This window comes from Thermobia domestica, chromosome 12 (assembly GCF_964235325.1).
Source record: "Thermobia domestica chromosome 12, izTheDome1.hap1.1, whole genome shotgun sequence".
In the NCBI taxonomy this organism is placed as follows: domain Eukaryota; kingdom Metazoa; phylum Arthropoda; class Insecta; order Zygentoma; family Lepismatidae; genus Thermobia; species Thermobia domestica.
This window is the reverse complement of record NC_137465.1, coordinates 225386211-225405473: the sequence shown is the minus strand read 5'-3', so window position 1 is coordinate 225405473 and position 19263 is coordinate 225386211. Positions and strand designations below refer to the sequence as shown.

The 19263-nt window shown below is 33.9% G+C and overlaps 1 protein-coding gene across 1 annotated transcript; it reads left to right on the top strand.

Moving 5' to 3' along the window:
* The first annotated feature begins 4316 nt into the window (after positions 1-4316).
* Positions 4317-7587, top strand: LOC145666277 (uncharacterized). Its single transcript, XM_081733340.1, has 2 exons — positions 4317-4412; positions 6655-7587. Exons 1-2 carry the CDS (start codon positions 4317-4319, stop codon positions 7585-7587), a joined length of 1029 nt encoding a protein of 342 aa, XP_081589466.1.
* The last annotated feature ends 11676 nt before the right edge of the window (positions 7588-19263 follow it).

Below are 19263 nucleotides of genomic sequence, written 5' to 3'. Positions count from 1 at the left end.
AATCGTTAAAGTTAGAAATGGTATATTTACGCAAAAAATATTCATAATGTCCGAAATGTTGATCTTTTTTTTTTTTTCAGAATTTTCGATATGTTTGATAGAAGCTATAAATGAAAATAATATTTCTATGAATCTGCTTATGTGTCCGGGTGTTTTCTATGCTTATACCCATTCCTTGTCACATTCCGATTTTACAAATTCTTTCATCAACATATTCATTTACCTTAATAATCTGTCTTCCTAAGGCTAACAGGTATATTCGTGGGAAGATGAACTGAACGATATCATTTAATTTATGAAAATATTTAATGAAAACACTTACGCCACATTGGATTTCTATCTCATTGAATGTGTACATTATGTCATATTGTAAGATTACTAATGCTGTACAGTATATAAATGAATTATAAATTATGAACAACATTATGAGTTTTTTACAAAATATTTTATAAATAAACCTTCACCAGTAACCTTGAAGTAAACACACTTCATTTCTCTTGGGAAAATTCGAGTGAATTGTTTTCTTCTATAGTATTTGATAAATATTACGAATATCTAATACATGAAATATTAAATACAGTCTAGTTGTACTCTTGTTTGCTTCGTAGCTCAGTGGTATTGTATTTATCTATGGGTTGAAAACCTCCTTCTTGGTATACCAGACCAGGGGAGCTTTTGGCGAACATCATGCATCTTTCTCTCTCTCCACTTCAATCATTATCCAGCTATTTTAAGTTTCAGGCGTCAGATTAAGAATCCGTTTTTCACTTCTATTCTATATTATTATAACTATATTATTATACTATATCTTTATCTAACTTCCTTCACTAGTATCTAATTTTGCTTTTCAGTATTAAATACTACAATACAAGATACGGAATTATATTTATGCAGTATGCAGTACATTTCAAATAATTGAATGTTTTGTCTCTTGCATATTTCGTAATACTTGTCTAGTTTAAACCTAGAATTTAATAGTAATTTTAAATCTTCATTCTACTTGCTCTGTTGTGTACATTGCGACAAATCAAACTTGCTCACGAGGTGTACATTGCGATACTACTACTGCTTTTATATCTTCAGTTTCGGTGCATGACATACAATGTTAAAGTAGAAAGTGGATTTCATTTTTCGTTTCGAGTCCAAAAGCATAGATTTATAATAATAATATCCGTTATGTGCTATCGTATCATTCTGAATATTTCATTTCACATTAGCTGAAACAAGGGAAATTGAGAAAAAATAGAAGGAAATATTTCTTGACAGAAATACTATTCTGCATTTCCTGGAATTTTTAAAAATATCTTTATGTTTCTGTTGAATGAGTGAGATATTATTAAAGAACTCCTGAAAAGGACTGAATTTGATATTAGTTTTAAATGACTCTTTCCAAGTAATATTACGTCTGAATAATTCTACTTCCTTCAATATGTTAAGAATTGTTTATCTAGCACGTTCAAGCACTTGAAATAATAAAAGTAAGAATCATAGTTTGGGAATTGAAATAATATGAATTCTTTTGACAATTTAAATTTATATAAGTTCGAACCTTTTGAAAATGTATTGTAATCACAAATATACATTTAAAGCTTTTTGTTTGACAAGAGTTGTTGTTTTTATGTTAATATTTACATATAAATTGAAAGAAAATGATTATTATTATTTATGAACATATATTATTTGTAGAAAAGTTTTGTTTTATCTATTTACTGATTCTGTCTCTTTTATGTGTGTAAAATAATGTACGTACCAACATCTTGTAGAATACTTGTTTAAGAGCTAGAAAGGAAATGAAATGTTTTAGTTTAACGATCCATTATTATGCCCTTTAGGCTAAGGGATATGATACATAAGCCAAGTTAATGACGATGGAAGCATTGGTAGAGTGAGTATGTGGGAGGAGACGAAGCACGTCGGGAAAACCCATGAACACAAGTTTTAAGAGATGGACAGGTATTTGTAGTCTGCAGCAAGAGCATATGAGATTAGGACAAATTCATTTTCAGACAAGTTCTCGTTCAGGAATTCAACGCGAACTGCAATGCCACAACCTCTCTCAATCCATAAATACATTTTTAGTAAGTTTGGATAGTAGCTAATCTTTAAGTATATCTAAATAAATTGCTCCGTTAACACAGCTTTCACAAAAAATCTTAACTACGTAATTTCAAGCAATATCTACCTACAATATAACATGCGGCGAGTGGCGTTCAAACTGAATGTGAAATGTGAATTTTAATACAAAAAAATTAAAACTATATTACGAGCACGATTGCTACCGTAAATCTCCCATTGAACATAAAGCTCCAAAATAGACATGGTTTAAACGAAATTACTCTGGTAATAAAACAAAAGTTTTACTATGTGTCTGCGTATCATAATCACTAAATGATGATGAAAGAAGTTGCATATATTCAATATTCGTGTTTAAGTGAATTTTAATAATATGTCAGAGTTGAAAAGAAACTACTTTCTGAGAACGATTTTTTTTCTTAAATGAAAGGCGGCTTTTTAAAGGAAAACAAAGAAATTTTCACTTTTCTGTCTTCTTAAGAGTCTTCATCCCAGCGAAATTAAAATACCGCTAATTTTACAGTAATTATGTGATATTTTCAAATAGATAAAATATAATTGAAATATGGAACAAGAGCGCCCTAGACAATGTTAGTTTGCGTGAGGTACCGTTATCACAAGTCACCTAGTGGCTTTCCGTTTTCAGCTGTTTAGAAACGCGAAAATAAATGCCAATTTTCAAAATGGCTCGAAATCGAAAGCAGATAAGTGAGTCGTGATAACGGTTTCTCATGCAAAATAATATTGTCTAGGGCGCTCTTGTTCCACATTTTGATTATCTTCTATCTATTTGAAGATATCACATAATTACTGTAAAATTAGCGGTATTTTAATTTCGCCGGGATGAAGACTCTTAAGATTTTAGTTTCCAAGTACCACTTTAGTTACCCTGTACTTGATTCTACAAGTAAGAAGAGTCTTTACAGTATTCATTACTTATGAGTTTTATGTTTAATTTAGAGCTGTCTATCTTTAATGATTTTTGAAAGAGCCTCCACTTGTAGAGCAAGCACACGTTATCTAAAAAAACTTACTGGACGGATATGTTGATTGCCTAATCAACTTACAAAGTGCCTAAAATTGAAATTGGAATTTTTTTTATAGTTTAACATCCTACAATTATGCCATTGAGGCTACAAGGAACGAGAGGTTAATGAAAGTGACTATTATAAAGATAAAGTTTGTGTTCGCTCAGCCGAAATCGAACCCAGAGCTACGTGCATCAAAGGCTCAAACGCTAACTACTAGACCAGCACCGAAAGTTATACATCTTGATATATGGTTCACTAGTTGTCTAAACTGAAAGTCCCAGACAAAAATATTATAAACCAAGGATAAAATACTATCTTTTGTTTTGGTATTGAACTTAGTTTACATCTCGTTCTCCGTTCGGGAAACACTTTATTGTAGCAACATTTAAACCTAAAACGATCAATTGATTCAGTGCATTTTCACACAGTGCAATCTCGCACGGTGCTCATTATCGAGCAATTTCACACGGTCCTGGTTATCGCATTAATCAGTCAGCAGGTGTGGTGCATTTTCACACGGTCCATCTGCAATCACGTGATTCACCCTGAAACTCCTTTCACTACAAGGGGAGGGAGGACAGAACAAGTATGAACTAAGTCAGAACAGAGAAAGAGCAAATACAAGTTAAATATGAACAATTGCAATTAATACTAGAGAAGCTAGAAAAAAGAAAAAATTAACAAACACACGTTATAATAAAGAAGAGGAAAATAATTACAAAAATAAAATAAAACTAATAACGAAAATAATAGCAAATTAAAGTACATGAAAATAAAAATTCAGAAAAACAAATAATCTTGCGAAAACAGACTAAAATGTGTTACTGGTTTCCACTCCAAATTGATATCGTCTCTGCAGGTCGACTTTCAAGGCATTCTGCGGCTAAGTTGATCAAGATCTCTATTTTCGGAAATAATGTATGGACAATAAAGTCATTCTCCACAGCAAAGAATAAAATAAGCACTTTGTTAATGAAGTCGGAACCCATTGTTTAAAAATAGAAAGATGAGTTAAATAAACTTTTATTTTGTGATTATTCTTTTCCTGTTACTGCTTAGTTATCTCTGCAGGTGCGTATGGCCATGGTACACCTGTGAATCATGTCATTGGAGGGTGGGGGATAAATAGGGTATAAAAGAATCGCCCTTGATGTCTAATTCCTTAATTTTAGTGTTTTCGTTGTTGGGTGAACATAGTGATTCAACGTAGAAATGGAGTTTATAACAACTAGCAGAGGTAATCGTCTCTTAGTTCATGCAGGGTTCCAGTACTACATGCAGAGAGAAAGCAGGGATCATACAGTATGGGTAAGTATCGTATTAATAGAATTAGGATTTTCTGTAAAAATTTATGTTTCCTTTTTTTATGTTCTTAATTTCTTTTCTTTTTTTTTGGGGGGGGGCGCGAAGGCTTCATATAATATGACTAGACATCGGATTTTTATGCAAATGCATTGTTTGATCGTATGCATCTCTGTTAAATTTGGTAGGGGTTTCTAGAAATAATAATATAGTCCGAATTTGAAGCTTTGTAGTGCATATAAATGCATATTTCAAAGGTTAGAGCATATATTAGTACTCAAGAGCATATTCAGCACATTTTATAAGTTTTTATTTCAGATGTATGCTTACAACATGGAATAAATCCAGTTTTAGTTTATATTTTCAATACATTTACATGCCTATGCAACGGAAGGGCTTTTTGCATGAGAAGATGGAAGAATTCCTAATTTATAGACGACCAATAATGTTAGAAACCGATCACCAGAGCAGAAATGCCCACAATTACCAAAACGTTAAGAGAAATCTGATAATAATAATGACATTGTAATATCATGTCGACATCAATTCAGAAACAAGAGATACGAGTATTGCTACTCAGTGAATGCTTAGCTCTAGTTGGTGAAGTTCGACACGAGCTCCGGTCATTTTCTGGTAAATTCGGACACTCCTTGAAAAAAAAATGACGGATCTTATTGGGAGAAACTCCAACTAAAAATAATTGAAGCCATGGGAAAATATCTCCAAGGGTTAAATTTCAATTTGCCAGAATATATATATATACTACACTTGCTCCTCTGTGTAAATATTGTATAGTAACATCTATTGATGTTAATAGTTCATTTTCTGGCTACAAATGTCATAAACGGATACCAAAAAATGAAGAGAAGCATCTTGTGATACACTGTAAGGCTAATTGCGGGAAGAGTAAACCCTTGAAAACGATTATTATTATTATTATTATTATTATTATTATTATTATTATTATTATTTGTACAATGGAAACGTGTAGACTCGTATTATTTCGTCCCGGCGGGTGCTCATGTGGTTCGGATTCCACGTTAATAAGTAGGCCCACGTCTCATATAGACTCGATGCTGAACGGAACGTTAAACTCAAAATCAACTCAACTCGTATTATTTCGTGTTAATTGAATCCACTGTAAAATACAAATGTCAAGAAAACCAGAGATCGTGTTCTCATATAACTTAATTCCATTATTTGTGTGTGTTTTAAAACGTTAAGAGTATGTAACCTATAACTATTATAAAAGTAAATTCTAAAAAGAAGTCCCTGAAGTTGTATGCATATTTCATAAATTTTAAGCGCATAAAAATCCGATGTCTAGACATGACATGTTCTCGTAATACATGTTAGTTTCTTTTAATGAAGTAGGTTGGCTTATATTGTGGATTTAATACATTCTTAGTTTTCTTGGTGGTTGTTTTCATAAACTGGGCACCGATCGTCTAAGGCACTCGAAAATATGCAATAATGTATGATATCTTACTTTATGATATCTTACATGTATGATGGTATTTTGAAAATTTCGTAACTTTTAATCTTTATCTGCATTACAAGAACAGTATCTGTATTACTTTTAATCTTTATCTGAGAGGACAGTATACTTGCTTCTCTAAAGCATAAATATTTTTTCACGTTGTTTTAGTACTTCTAATATAGTAAAGCCCCAATTATCCGCGGAATTTGGTAGCAAGGGCACCAGAGATGGCGAAAATCTCCGATAACCCAAAAATATTTCAGCATAAACACTGTTTTATTGTACGAACAAGACATAATAAAACTTTTAAAATATGTACAATACAGCAGAAAATTGGAAATATTGATTTTTACAATGCAATTTATTTTTATGTATTAGAACATACAGTACATATCTGCGTACGGATTGTCATCCCGCAGCGACTCGAGTACTTATGAAAAATAATAGTAGGCGGCTGCAGCAGGGCTTTAAAAAAAAAGTACTCGCGGATAATCGGAGCTTTACTGTGTTTAAAAATTAACTTTCTTTCATGTGATATTTTGCCTAAACAAATATCTACACATATATAATTGCGTAAAAGGAAGTAATAACACAAATTCGCATGTTTCTATGTTTCATTTCTTAAACAAAAGATACTTATGAATAATAATTTATTTTGTACATTTGTAACCGAGCAAACGCTTTTTTATGTGTGTGTACGTATATGCGAAAACACATTTCAATTGTTTATTTCAGAAGCTGATGTTTTTTTTATTATTATTATTTTAGCTATGCATCAACAGACAGAAGGTAAATTGCCATGGCAGGCTCAATCTGCCCAAGACAGAAGATAAAATAGCAGTTGTGGAAAGAGATCATCAGTGTGTACCTGATGTTGCAGTTTGCGAGATACGAAAGCGACTTTCAAATTGCAAGAAGAGAGCAAGAGACGAGATCCTTACACCAGTGTCTGTTATCTACAAAGAAGAAATGGCTGTTCCAATTAATCAAGGTCTGGACCTAGTAACCTCCATACCATCGTATGATCAGAAGAAAGGGGGTTTAAATGGTGTTAGAAGGAAATCACTCGGCATACATCAAGGTGCACCGACTCCTAGAAATATCTGCTTTCCCGATTATATGATTCGGTTTGAAGATGGTACCTCGTTTTTACAGTACGACGCACTGGAAGGAGACGGACGAATTCTGTGTTTTGGTTACGAGGGTTTGAAACCAGCACTGAAGGAAAGCGAACAATGGTTTTTTGACGGAACGTTCAAGAGTTCCTGTAAGTATTTTTCCCAGTTATACACCATGCATGCAGACATAGGAAGCACACATGATAAGACACTGGTTGTACCGGTCTTGTATGCATTGTTGCCAGATAAAACAGAGCGAACATACGAACAACTGTTTACAATTCTTAAAACGTGGTCTGGCCAGAACGAACCTCGAGTGTTAAAAATAGATTTTGAACTTGCTGCAATCAATGCGTTGCGTGCAGTGTTTCCCAATTCACAGGTTTCCGGCTGCCATTACCATTTCAACCAGAGTATCTGGCGGAAGATTCAGAGTATAGGTCTCGTCGAAGAATACCTCCACAATGAAGATGTACGCCATCATGTTCGCATGTGTAGTGCATTGGCATTAATACCAACAAGCAGGATCGATGAAGGTTGGCTCACCGTCATGGAGGACTGTCCATCTGGCCAGAAAATCTAAATGTTCAACGATTATTTCATTGAACAATGGATGGATAATCCAAATGTTCCAAGAGAAATATGGAACTGCAACGGTCAAAGGCACAGAACAAACAACCCAGTGGAGGGTTGGCAGAATAAGTTAAATCGCACCATATCTAAGAGTACACCACATATCTTTGAGCTTGTGAGTGTATTAAAAGCACATGCGACAGCTAGTTTTCATGCTTTCGCGAGACAGGGCTTAGACTGCAATTCGGAGAAGCGTAGAAAATTCACTTACATCCGTCTTGACGAACGATTGCAATTAGTCTTGGAGAAGCTAGAAAATGGCGCAGACCTTAAAAATTGCTTGAGAAGCTTGAGCTATCTCCAAAAGCTAAGATAATGGGCTATGAACTATAAAAATGGGTTGACGACGTACAAAAGTAGAAGGTTCCATCTTAACGACGTGCTGTTCACTCGGAAAATAACAAGATGACAAGGTTCTTCTTAGAACCGCCTTGGAGTATGGAGCTAATATTGTGTGTTTTACAAATCACAACGTTTTTCTATGCTCTAGGGCGGGCACATTTTTCTTCGATTGTTGAACTACCTGTCTGAATTCTCTGATGTGCTGCTTATTTTATTCTTTATTTATTTTAATATGTGATTATTCTATCTTCTGTCCCTAATTATTTTAATTTTTGATTATTCTTTATTTGTTCTTATTTTCATTTGCTGTTCTTTATGTATTAATATCAATTTCCGATAGTTTCTGTTATTTTTTTCATTTATTTCAATTTCTTATTGTATATGCTATTTTTCTCTTCTTCTTTACTATTGTTTTTATTTGCTGATTTCTTTGTTCTATCTTGTTCTTTGTTATTTTAATTTCTGCTTACTTTCTTCATTATTCTTTTTGTGAAAGTGAAACATTTTCTAAGCTCTCCTTCTCTAATATTAATTGCAATTGTTCGTATTTAACTTGTATTTGCTCTTTTTCTGTTCTTACTTAGTTCATAGTTGTTCTGTCCCCCCTCCCCTTGTAGTGAAAGAAGTTTCAGGGTGAATCACGTGATTGCAGATGGACCGTGTGAAAATGCACCACACCTGCTGACTGATTAATGCGATAACCAGGACCGTGTGAAATTGCTCGATAATGAGCACCGTGCGAGATTGCACCGTGAGAAAATGCACGTCACCGATCAATTTATTCATGATGTGGTTTAACGATAAAAATATAACTATAGAATTCATTTTTTCTTTAGTGATATATCGTATCAACATATTTGAAATGAGAAACCTTTATATATGAATAGGATCTTAACTTTCTCTCGCTCAAAATTTGAGGGCATCAGTAAATGTTAAGTATACAGATATTTATATAAACTTGTTCTACGTAACCTCTGACATAAAATATCTTTAACTTCAAACTGTAACTAACTGAAGTTAAAAAAAATGAAATGAAATCTTTGAGTTTTACGTCCCATAGTTATGCAGACTAGGCTAAAGGAGACGGTGATGATGAGAAATGAATGAAATAGTGGAATGAAGAAAGTAGGAGGAAACGGGAAAACCCCGAGAAAACCCATGCACACGGTGTTTGTAAATCACAAAGTTCACTTAGCGTAAGCTGGAATTGAACCAGGGACCCATGCACCAGAGGTTAACACTCTACCACTGAGCCACCGCGGCCCCTAAAACTGAAGTTTAATTTATTCATAAATACTAAATAACACTCTTGTTCTACTAAGTCTGACTACTACATTTTCAAGACATTAATTTCCAAGAATATTACGTTTTCACTTAAACATTTTTGTCGTAGAACATTGCTGTGATGGCTCTATAAACAATTAGTTTGAACTAGAAAACCCATTGTGTCGACCGTTTCCTCCTTTTCTTTTATTTTCCCATCAAGTGAGTATCCTCAATTATTTCACATCTCATTATTTTATTTGATTTAAAATGCATCTCCTAATGATCTTCAATGACAAACACAGTGTTGAAACGTGATGTTCCAAATTTTAATGCTTCTTTACATACAATAAATGAGTTGACTGCTCAATGGACTCGAATACTGTAGTACATGTGTTCAATCTGGGGACACTTTGATCACTTGTTAAAAATCTGTCTATAAGAATGTCTGAAACAAAGTTTTGATCCAAATCTTCACAAAGTTGTGAGCTATTTAATTAACTTGGAAATTAATTAATGGCAACTATTTAATTACTACTTACACAAAAGAAGTAATTGGGTCAATCTTTACAAAAAATTCAATAAAGTACCAGCTATATCAACAACTCTTTGTCAAGGAATATCAGCGTTGCCCGAAGCGATTACCGCGAGTGGTTCCTTCAGTTTTTGGACAATATCTCAAAAACATGCAATGAAAGTGGCGTGGTCGCTCAGTAGTAGAGCGTTTGCCGGGATAGGTCTCTGATTTGACCCACCTATAAGCGAGTTTATAATGAACAATATTGAGTAGGTGAGTTTTCAAGGAGTGTTATCGTTTCATCCACATTCCACTAATTCTTGGCTTTAGTGTGATGTCCCCTTTGCGGACCTACAATCAAACAGAAATCCCACGCATCAGAATGGAGTACTCTACTACTAACCTACCGTAGTCCATCATGGTGATGGGTAAACACCAGAAAGTGTTAGTTATCCAATTGTGAATGGAACCAGGAACCACATACATCGAAGTTGCGTGCACCAACAATTCAGCTAAAGAGACCAGTATTTAGAAAAGAAATCTTGAGCAACCTTTTTTTTTTTTTTTTAGTGTTCTTACTTGCATCATACGCGAAACATTTTGGTGAAATTTGTCATTTTGAAATATGAAAAAAATATTGAAGCTGCTTTAAATCCTAATATATATATATATATATAGGATTAAACGTTTCAATATATTTCAATCAAAAAAATTCTTGTACACCTTATATCTAGTGAACTACATACAGTGTAGCCAAACCCAAGCCATTACTTAACTCAATATGATGTGCTTATTCCGTAGAAAATACGGAAGCTTGATTTAGGGTCCGTTTAAAAATTATGTGCCCCTGACCCAAAAACTAATAATTGGCCATGATCCCTATCTTTTGATCCATTGTTTGGAACATTTATAAAATTCTTGTCTTGATGCTGCGTATCCCATAGAAAACAATTTCACAGAATCTTTAAATCTAATATTTTATTTTAATAAGTTGAGTGACGTGATCTTTAGTTATTTGCATATACAGTACGTATGGACATCCATAATTCAGAACTTTCTTTTCAACATGTAGGGTCAAGCTTATTGACTTATACCATTTTAGTTAGTTAAATTTTGGTTTAATTTTAAGAATAATGAAATGTAAATGTCTACTAAGATCGCACTTAAGATTTATCTTTTCTTTGAATACGTTACTTTCTTTCTTTACTAGGCTCACTTAAAGTAATACATACAAATCCTCCCTTGTTATTTCCTGATGTAGAAATTGGCATTAGGCATATAGAAAAAATCATATTTGCTATCAAGTTAACATGTAAAATAAGTAAAAGGATATAAAACATATGTGAATACGATATATATTTCCCAGCGCTTTGACAGAAATGAAAATTCTCGCGCACACACGTGTAGAATTTCACACCAAGAGACATACACACACAGAGAGAGTGAGAGTGAGAGAGAGAGAGAGAGAAAGAGAGAGAAATGTAGACCCAAGTTGGATGTTTCCTGCTGTGAATACAATTCATGGGATCATAGAAGAGATTTTCAGGACAAATGCTTCTCGTCGCATTTTTACATCATACTGTCCTCCCCCCACTCCTTCTTCTTTCTAGCCGTCCCACGAACCCCGAAAAAGTGAACTCGAACTATTTCCATCCGGAATCCAGAACCTCAATTCCCAGAGTTCGCCTGTAGATCCATGGAATTCTGTCTTATAAGAGATTTTGTACAGAATCCACGTGCTTTATTCACCCAACCAGAATGATATCGAGGAGTTTATATGACGCTGCTTTCCGCAAAATGTTTGCCGAGACACGAACAATGAAGCTTTAGTAGTTTTTTTTTTATTTTTGTTTTTCAGAATTAGGAAAAAAAGAACACAAAATTTACAGTTGTGATTGGAAAAGAAATCACTGTCCTAAACTGTGAAAACAGCGTAGAACAAATAAAAACTCTATTTTTTACTGAATAAATATTGTTACAAAATTTCTGAAAATTCGTATAAATTTAATTATATGTTTTCAGCTTACTGATTTCGATTTCGGTATCTATGAACTAAAATCTATCTGTTTGGACTTCATTAAACTGTAACTAGATAGATGTGCATTCACCTAGGTATTATATGATCAGGGTACAGGCTCTTAGTGTAACTACTTCTGACTTTTAAGCCTTAAGGAATGGATACTCCCATACAGTTAAGCAAAAACTTGATTCTTTCCGTAGCTGTTTAATGTTTCATCCAATTTGTCTATTAAACAATACTCTCGATTCAGAATTTAACTCCCTTTGCTTACCGCTGATTATTAATGAAGTCTTCGGCCCTGTACATACCTAGAAAAACACTTCACTTCTCTAGATGTAGAAAGATGAAGCAACAACAGCGTAGTATTTGCGCAAGTTGATCACACTAGGCTCTGGTTGGCTTCAAGAAGTCAGGTGACCTAATTACGTGGTATGACGTAACGGGAGTGCGAGCCCTGTTGATTTTGGTAGAGGTACCTAAATTTTCGAAGGAGTATATCAGACTATTCCCATGAAATTTTGGAAATTGCCAAAACTAAAAATTTGGTACGGTAATATGGTAGCATACAGTAGATACATAGTTTTGTATGTACCTTTATAACTTTGGTGGTCCATCTTGTTAACTTTTATGTCTAAAAAGTTGAAAAAAATCAAACTTTGTAGCTTATTCATCTAGTTTCTCCTTTTTGATTAGGTTTATCAAGTTATTTTTTTATATAGTTTATTGAATATAAGGTCTATTCTCTTTCATAAGACATGGATAGATTGGTCCACCCCACAAATTTGGGAATTGTCAAGACCCGTACTTTGGTAATTGTTCTATAGGAGCAACGTATATATTTATGTAAATTTGGTAAGCCCCGCATTCCCCATTTATGGGGTGAAAATTGCAGAAATTTCAAATTTGCAGGGTATTTGACTTATTATATTTAGGTAAAGTGTTAAATGCTTACATGGTTATTATATGGATCAATTCTTTTTTATAAGACATGGATATATTGATATCATCATTGAATTTTAAGAGGGGTATATTGTCTCACCTTTTAAATTTGGGAATTGTCAAAAATAAAATAAATAATATAGTCAAACGGTCTCTAGGATTGTATATGTACTTAAGTAAATTTCGTTAAACATGCTTATCGCATTCTATTGGTACAAAATTATCTAAAATATATTGTCGAAGCTAACACTATATATTTGATAGTAACTTTAAATCTTTAATTAAAAAAAGAGTTAACATGAAGTGTGAAATTTGAATAGGTGCTTAAGTTTCACTAAGATATAATGTAACATATGATCATATTAACAAATACAGCGTTCCATTGTCTTTCACTGGAAATGAATACATTGAGAAATATTCCTACCTTTCAGGAGGAATATATTTGGTTCAGCCTTAAATTGGAAAATATCAAAAACATAAAAGAAATGAAATTGTTCTTTCAGACGCGGGTAGTTCCTTTTGCAAATTTTAATTGTTTGAATTGTGACCCTTTATGGGCAGAACTTTAAAAATTCAAATTTGAGGACTTTGACCTAATATATTATGATAGTATTTTGAAACTTAGAAGCAACTCATAGTCTAACCTGGGATGTACTTGAACCTGAACCTACGAAGTGTGGGTGATGTTATAACACCCTTATTTTGAGGTATCGAAAAGAAAAAAAAATCAGGTTATATTAGCTTTAAATTTCTTAACTATGAAATATAACCCAACAAAATCAATTCACACGCGCAACGAATTTATCGGAATATTTCAAATTCTTGTTTAGTGGCCAACCAAGAGTGAAAAGAGAAGAAAATCAGCGTTGTCAGACTTAAATTGTACATTAAAGAAAAATGAATAATTAGAATTGTATAAACTTAAATTTATGAACATTATCTGAAATCATAAAATCAAATTTTCGTGACTATTTTATTCGTGCCAATCATCAAAACAATTACATCATAACAGATATATTTTTTTTTTAAATTGTCATTAAACATTTGCCTACGTCGTGGTATGTCAAAGACATTTTATAGACATTTTATGGAGCTATTTTGTTACAGTGGTCTAATATAACACATTGCCTAGATTCACGAACATATTTTCGTTAATACGCATTAAAGTTCATAACCACTCAAAGAATTGGCGATCCATCCTCTCTACTTATGTATTTACAAAAAGAAAATTATTTGGGCGTTCATTGCTCACAATATCCCTGTCAATCATCAAATAAACTGCAAACATAAGCCATATCATCGCTACTACATTTTCATTTCAATTTAAGAGTAAGTAGCATCATATATTACTTCACGTTAGCTTATGCATCATTTACATAATACATCTACTATGAAAAGCACTACTGTTAATGGGAAATGAAATATTTACAAATGTTTGGTGCAAAAAAATCTACATCTACGCGACAGGGTCCAACATACTAGAACGCCTTTTCAGAACTATTATCACTTTAACTTATTATTATTTTAGTTCACAAATATTTAAACTCGAAGAGTGATGGATACGCGTAACAAGTTATGTTCTATTCAAGAATAGCAAGTTGAGTGACATTTCAACTTCGTTGGTTTGCGACGAGGCAAATATATATATTCAGTGTGTAGGCACGAATGTCTAATTTTATACCGTACTAATGGCACGTTTAAAGTAAACATTTACCTAACCTATAACGAGACAATATGAAAGGGCACACGACAAAACATTGAAAGGCACGTTCAAAGTACAATTCCACCGAATCAGCACGGATCGAACATACAGAGATATATCACGAAATAATATCAAGAGGGCACATTAAGATTTAGCAGCACGTCCAAAATGGAACTTTTCCCTAACCTACACAAGCTTACTACCTATACAAATATAATGTTAAAAGGGCACATTGATATATAGAGGCACTCTCAGAGAAATTTCACCATAACATTTCCAGACAACATATATTACGGAGTAATATTAAAATCCGACGAAATGTACCACGAAGCACTTAAAAAATCTAACCTAAACCATCAAATTATCTTCTGAAGTAATATACTGAAGGCACCTAGAGGTTCGCTCAGAATAACATCTTACCGTAACATTCATAGATGAAGTATTCCAGAGGTATGTTCACAGTAAAGGTTTTCTCTAACACAAGCAAAATAGATCACAAGACAATACGAAAAGGCACATATTGGATTTAGAAGCACGGACAAAATTAAATTTTCTAACCTAAACAATCAAAACACGGTATATTATGGGACACACGTTCATAGTGAAATCTTTCCTAACCTAAACAATTAAAACACGGTATATTATGGGACACACGTTCATAAATTAAATTTCATGACCTACAAGAAAAATATTAGACACAGTATATTATTATGAAACAGAATTTAAAATACGCTTAAAGTAAAATTTCACCCTAACCTAAACAGTCAGAATATATTATGAAGCAATAATATTTAAAAATAAAACACACTCGAATAAATTTCACCCTAATCTAACAATTAAAATATACTACGAAGCAATATTAAAGATACTTGACATTTTAAGGGTACATTCAAAGTAAAATTCACCCTAACATTCACAGATCAATTTTCAAGTGCATATATCAAATACACCAAGATTTAATAATTTAATCACATATACTTATGACATATTTTATGAGTTGTTTATTAGTTATTTATGAGTGGATAAAACATTATAAGTTATAGGGACGCGTAACACAGTCTTATTTAGTTGCCCATTGTAGTGTATTCTACTTTAATATCTCTAAAAAAAATGTTCTTTCATTTGGTGTTCTATTGGTTAATTGTTCTGGTACTATTGTATAGAACATGACGTCATGTCTGGCTCCGTGATTTGAATTCCTTCTGCCGTTTGTCAGATTGACTTCAAATCGGGTGCGTATTGGTAGGATTTTTTTTAAAAAGTGTCAAATTGTGCCTCGCAATTCAATGGACAACGAGGGAATGGATCGAAGACGGAAGTGTTCAGTTATTTAGTTCTGTAGTTGGTGATTTTTTTTATTATAGTTTTTTTTTCCAGTGTTTTCTTTCTTTTTTTTAATATATGATATTTTGTGTTTGTGAAACTTCCTGCCATCGTTCGCTCCCGAGTTGACCATTGGAAGTTGCCCTTTTCATATACAGGTAAAAGTAGTGTTAATTTAATGTATAATTAAATTCTATTATTTCTGCTAATTTGATATGAACCTATTGTTACTACCGTATTATATATATGACCTCGTTAATAAATTGTTCATTGGTATACCTTTTAATTGAGGATCATGTTTTGATTTGGAAAAACCTCTGGTTTCTACTATATCTGCCTAAGGGGGGTATCCAATCTAATTTCGTGTCGTTATGTATGTGTTGTATATGCTGCTGCTATGATGCGAGGAAATGTTGCGTATTATTAAATTATCTAACTAGTGGTACAGTTCCTTCCTTAACTTCCGGTGGGGCATGTATGATACACTACACCATCGTAACCATGAAGACTTCCATCCGGTAAATAATTATACTGTTTATAATTGGAAAAAGATATAGTGTTGATATTACCAATTTAGCGGATGTTCCACGTAATAGCCTCTCACCCTAGAGTATGCAGGATAAATCTTCGAGTCCACAGGGTAGACTAGGCTTCGTCCAACCTGCTTGTTGAAATGCCGAGATTAATTTCCTCGGGATACCAGCTCAACGTCCTACGGTTGTAGGACGCTGGTCCCGTACTCCCCGACGCAATTAACTTCGACGATTATACCTCCCACTCCATCACTCTATGTTCCTAATGATGGCGGAGGTAACACTCGGTGGCCTTAGTTCTAACGGTATTGATGATTAATTTTGCAGTTGGGCTCCTCAACTTTTTTTTTCAAATAATGAATCCAGTTGATCGAAATGACAATTTAAACAAGGTTTACTTCCAAAATTGATGTTTGGTTACGAAATTTCCAAATTTAGAGGAGCTCCAACCTAGGCCACTTTTTTCATACACTAAAACATGGTGATGAACTGCGTCATTTTCTCACGTTACCAGACCTTAATAAACGCGTTTTTGATACTAAATACTTGACTATAATTGGAATAGTTTTCATAGCCATTGCATAGCAATACCGGCACTTAGCCTCCTAAACAGGTAATTTATTTATTGGATTCAAATTTCTAATCTCGGAAATTATACACATATAATGAAAATTTTGACTCACCTACACAAGCCAGGTACTAGTTTACTCATCTCCTAGGCGACCTATCAACAAGAATAGCTAACAGGTCGCCATCTTTATGCATAGCGATTCAAATGCCCTCTTATGGGCATAGCCAGAAGGATCGCCATGTCACTTGACAAAAGAGAAACAACGGGATACCGAAGCCTCATCGACTATAATATAACAGGTAATTTTAAAACGACTTTAGTAGTGTTTATATTAAAATCATTTTAAGAATAACATATAAAATGTGGAGTAGCTATTAATGTAACTTGAAATAATCAAAATAACTGGATTTCAAAAAAATGTTCGGTTTTTCAAATAAAATTTCTAGATAAATGTTTACGTGCGTATCTCATATAAACTTGAATACATTTATTTCTTCTTCTGTGCCATTTCTTTTACCAACAACGAGAACAAATTAGCATTAGGACGAATATAAACCTACACATAACACTTATAACAAAAATAATATTATATTACTGGGCACAGCAGTACCATACGGGAACCAACTTCAACGAAATGTAAACAACCGGTAAACGGGCTGTTACAATGTATATATTTCCTGAAAGTTTGGGTCAAGGTAAGACCAAAACCGGTTACCAAAATTGGGGAGTTCTCATGCATTTCGCTTGGGAGCAGCACTTTACTCATTTTTATTAAAATCTTTAAGTGTGTCCATAAAGTGGTCTGTTGCAACCCCAAGAAATCTGAAAGGGTGAGACAGATATGAGAACATAAAAACATGTCTTTTATTATTTCAAAAGTACAACGTATCAAAGAAAATAAATTGTCCCAGGGTTCCAGACGGGGTCAAAATCAAAATGTTTAAGTGAAAAGGGGGTCAACTTGCATATCGTATGAAAGTTGGTGTTAAATGAAAGATAAATCAAGTCTCGACTCTCTACGATAAGTCTGTGCAAAATAGTGGTTTGTTAAAATATCAACACAATCTTCATTGCAAGCTCTTTGGCTACTTGTATGAATCTGAAACGTAACCTTATCGACATGCTTATCGTAGAGAGCCGAGACGATTTATCTACTTTCATTTCACAACAACTTTCATACGATGTGCAAGTTGACCCCCCCCCTTTCCATTTAAAAATTTTGAGTTGGACCCCGGCTGTGACCCTGCGGGGACCATGGGACAATTTATTTTACTTTGATACGTTGTACTTTTGAAATGATGAAAGACATGTTTTTATCTTCTCATATTTGCCTCATTGTTTTAGACTTTTCGGGGTTGCAACAGACTATGTACACGCTTAAAGATTTTAATAACAATGGGTAAAGTGCTGCTCCCAAGTGGAATGCATGAGACCTTCCCAATTTTGGTAACCGGTTTTGATGTTACCTTTACTCGAACTTTCAGGAAATATATACATCACCTCCATTTGTGGGTTCAGGTTCAAGTACATCCCTAGTAAGATCATTAGTGTAATCGGATTGTTTGATCCGTGTTTCTAATTCACAAGAATTTCACAACTGAATCTATTTCTGTAGGATTTATAAACTATTCATGGAAATTTATGTTTGGTGTAATTTGATTTATTGATCACTCCTTCTGATTAACTTCACATTTTGGGCTTGCAATCAAAATTTAAGGTATGAAATCGTTTAATTAAATAATAAAACCAATTAGTACAATGCAACATTTTTCACACTACCAACATTAGGATCTATAACTATGATTCACATACAGTCTAAGGTTATTAGTGGAAAGTTATACAGGAACCAAGAAAGTTCTGTCGCTTTTTGGGGAGGTCTGTGTTCCATTCTACCTCACATCGTAAGTTGAATGAAAATGGAGATAAGGCGAAGGTCAGTTGTTGATCTGGGTATATCCAACATACTACCTGGTTTAGCAGTTCAGTTATACCGTGAGCTTGCGTAAGCACAGAGTGAACATGGGACCTCCACAGAGCGTCATAAGGGCGTGTTTGCTGTACGAGTTCAAACTGGGATCAAGCGCCACTGTAGTGGGGTGAAGACATGCCAGGCCTTTGGTGAAGGTGTCATTACCTCGCGGATAGTGCAACGGTGGTTTAACGAGTTTAAAGACGGTGTCGAAACACTCGAACACGCACCGCGTGCCGGACGTCCAACACATGAACAAAATGAAGATTTTGAGGCAGAATTGAGGCGAACAGTGACAAGACATGTGAGAAACTGGGAGCTGTAATTCAGTGTGAGTGGAGAAACCATTCGGCAGCATCTCCATCAACTTTGGAAACACTACACGTTGGGTCGATGAGTCCCACATAATTTGACTCCAGAAGGTAAACAGAGGAGACACCTGTGTTT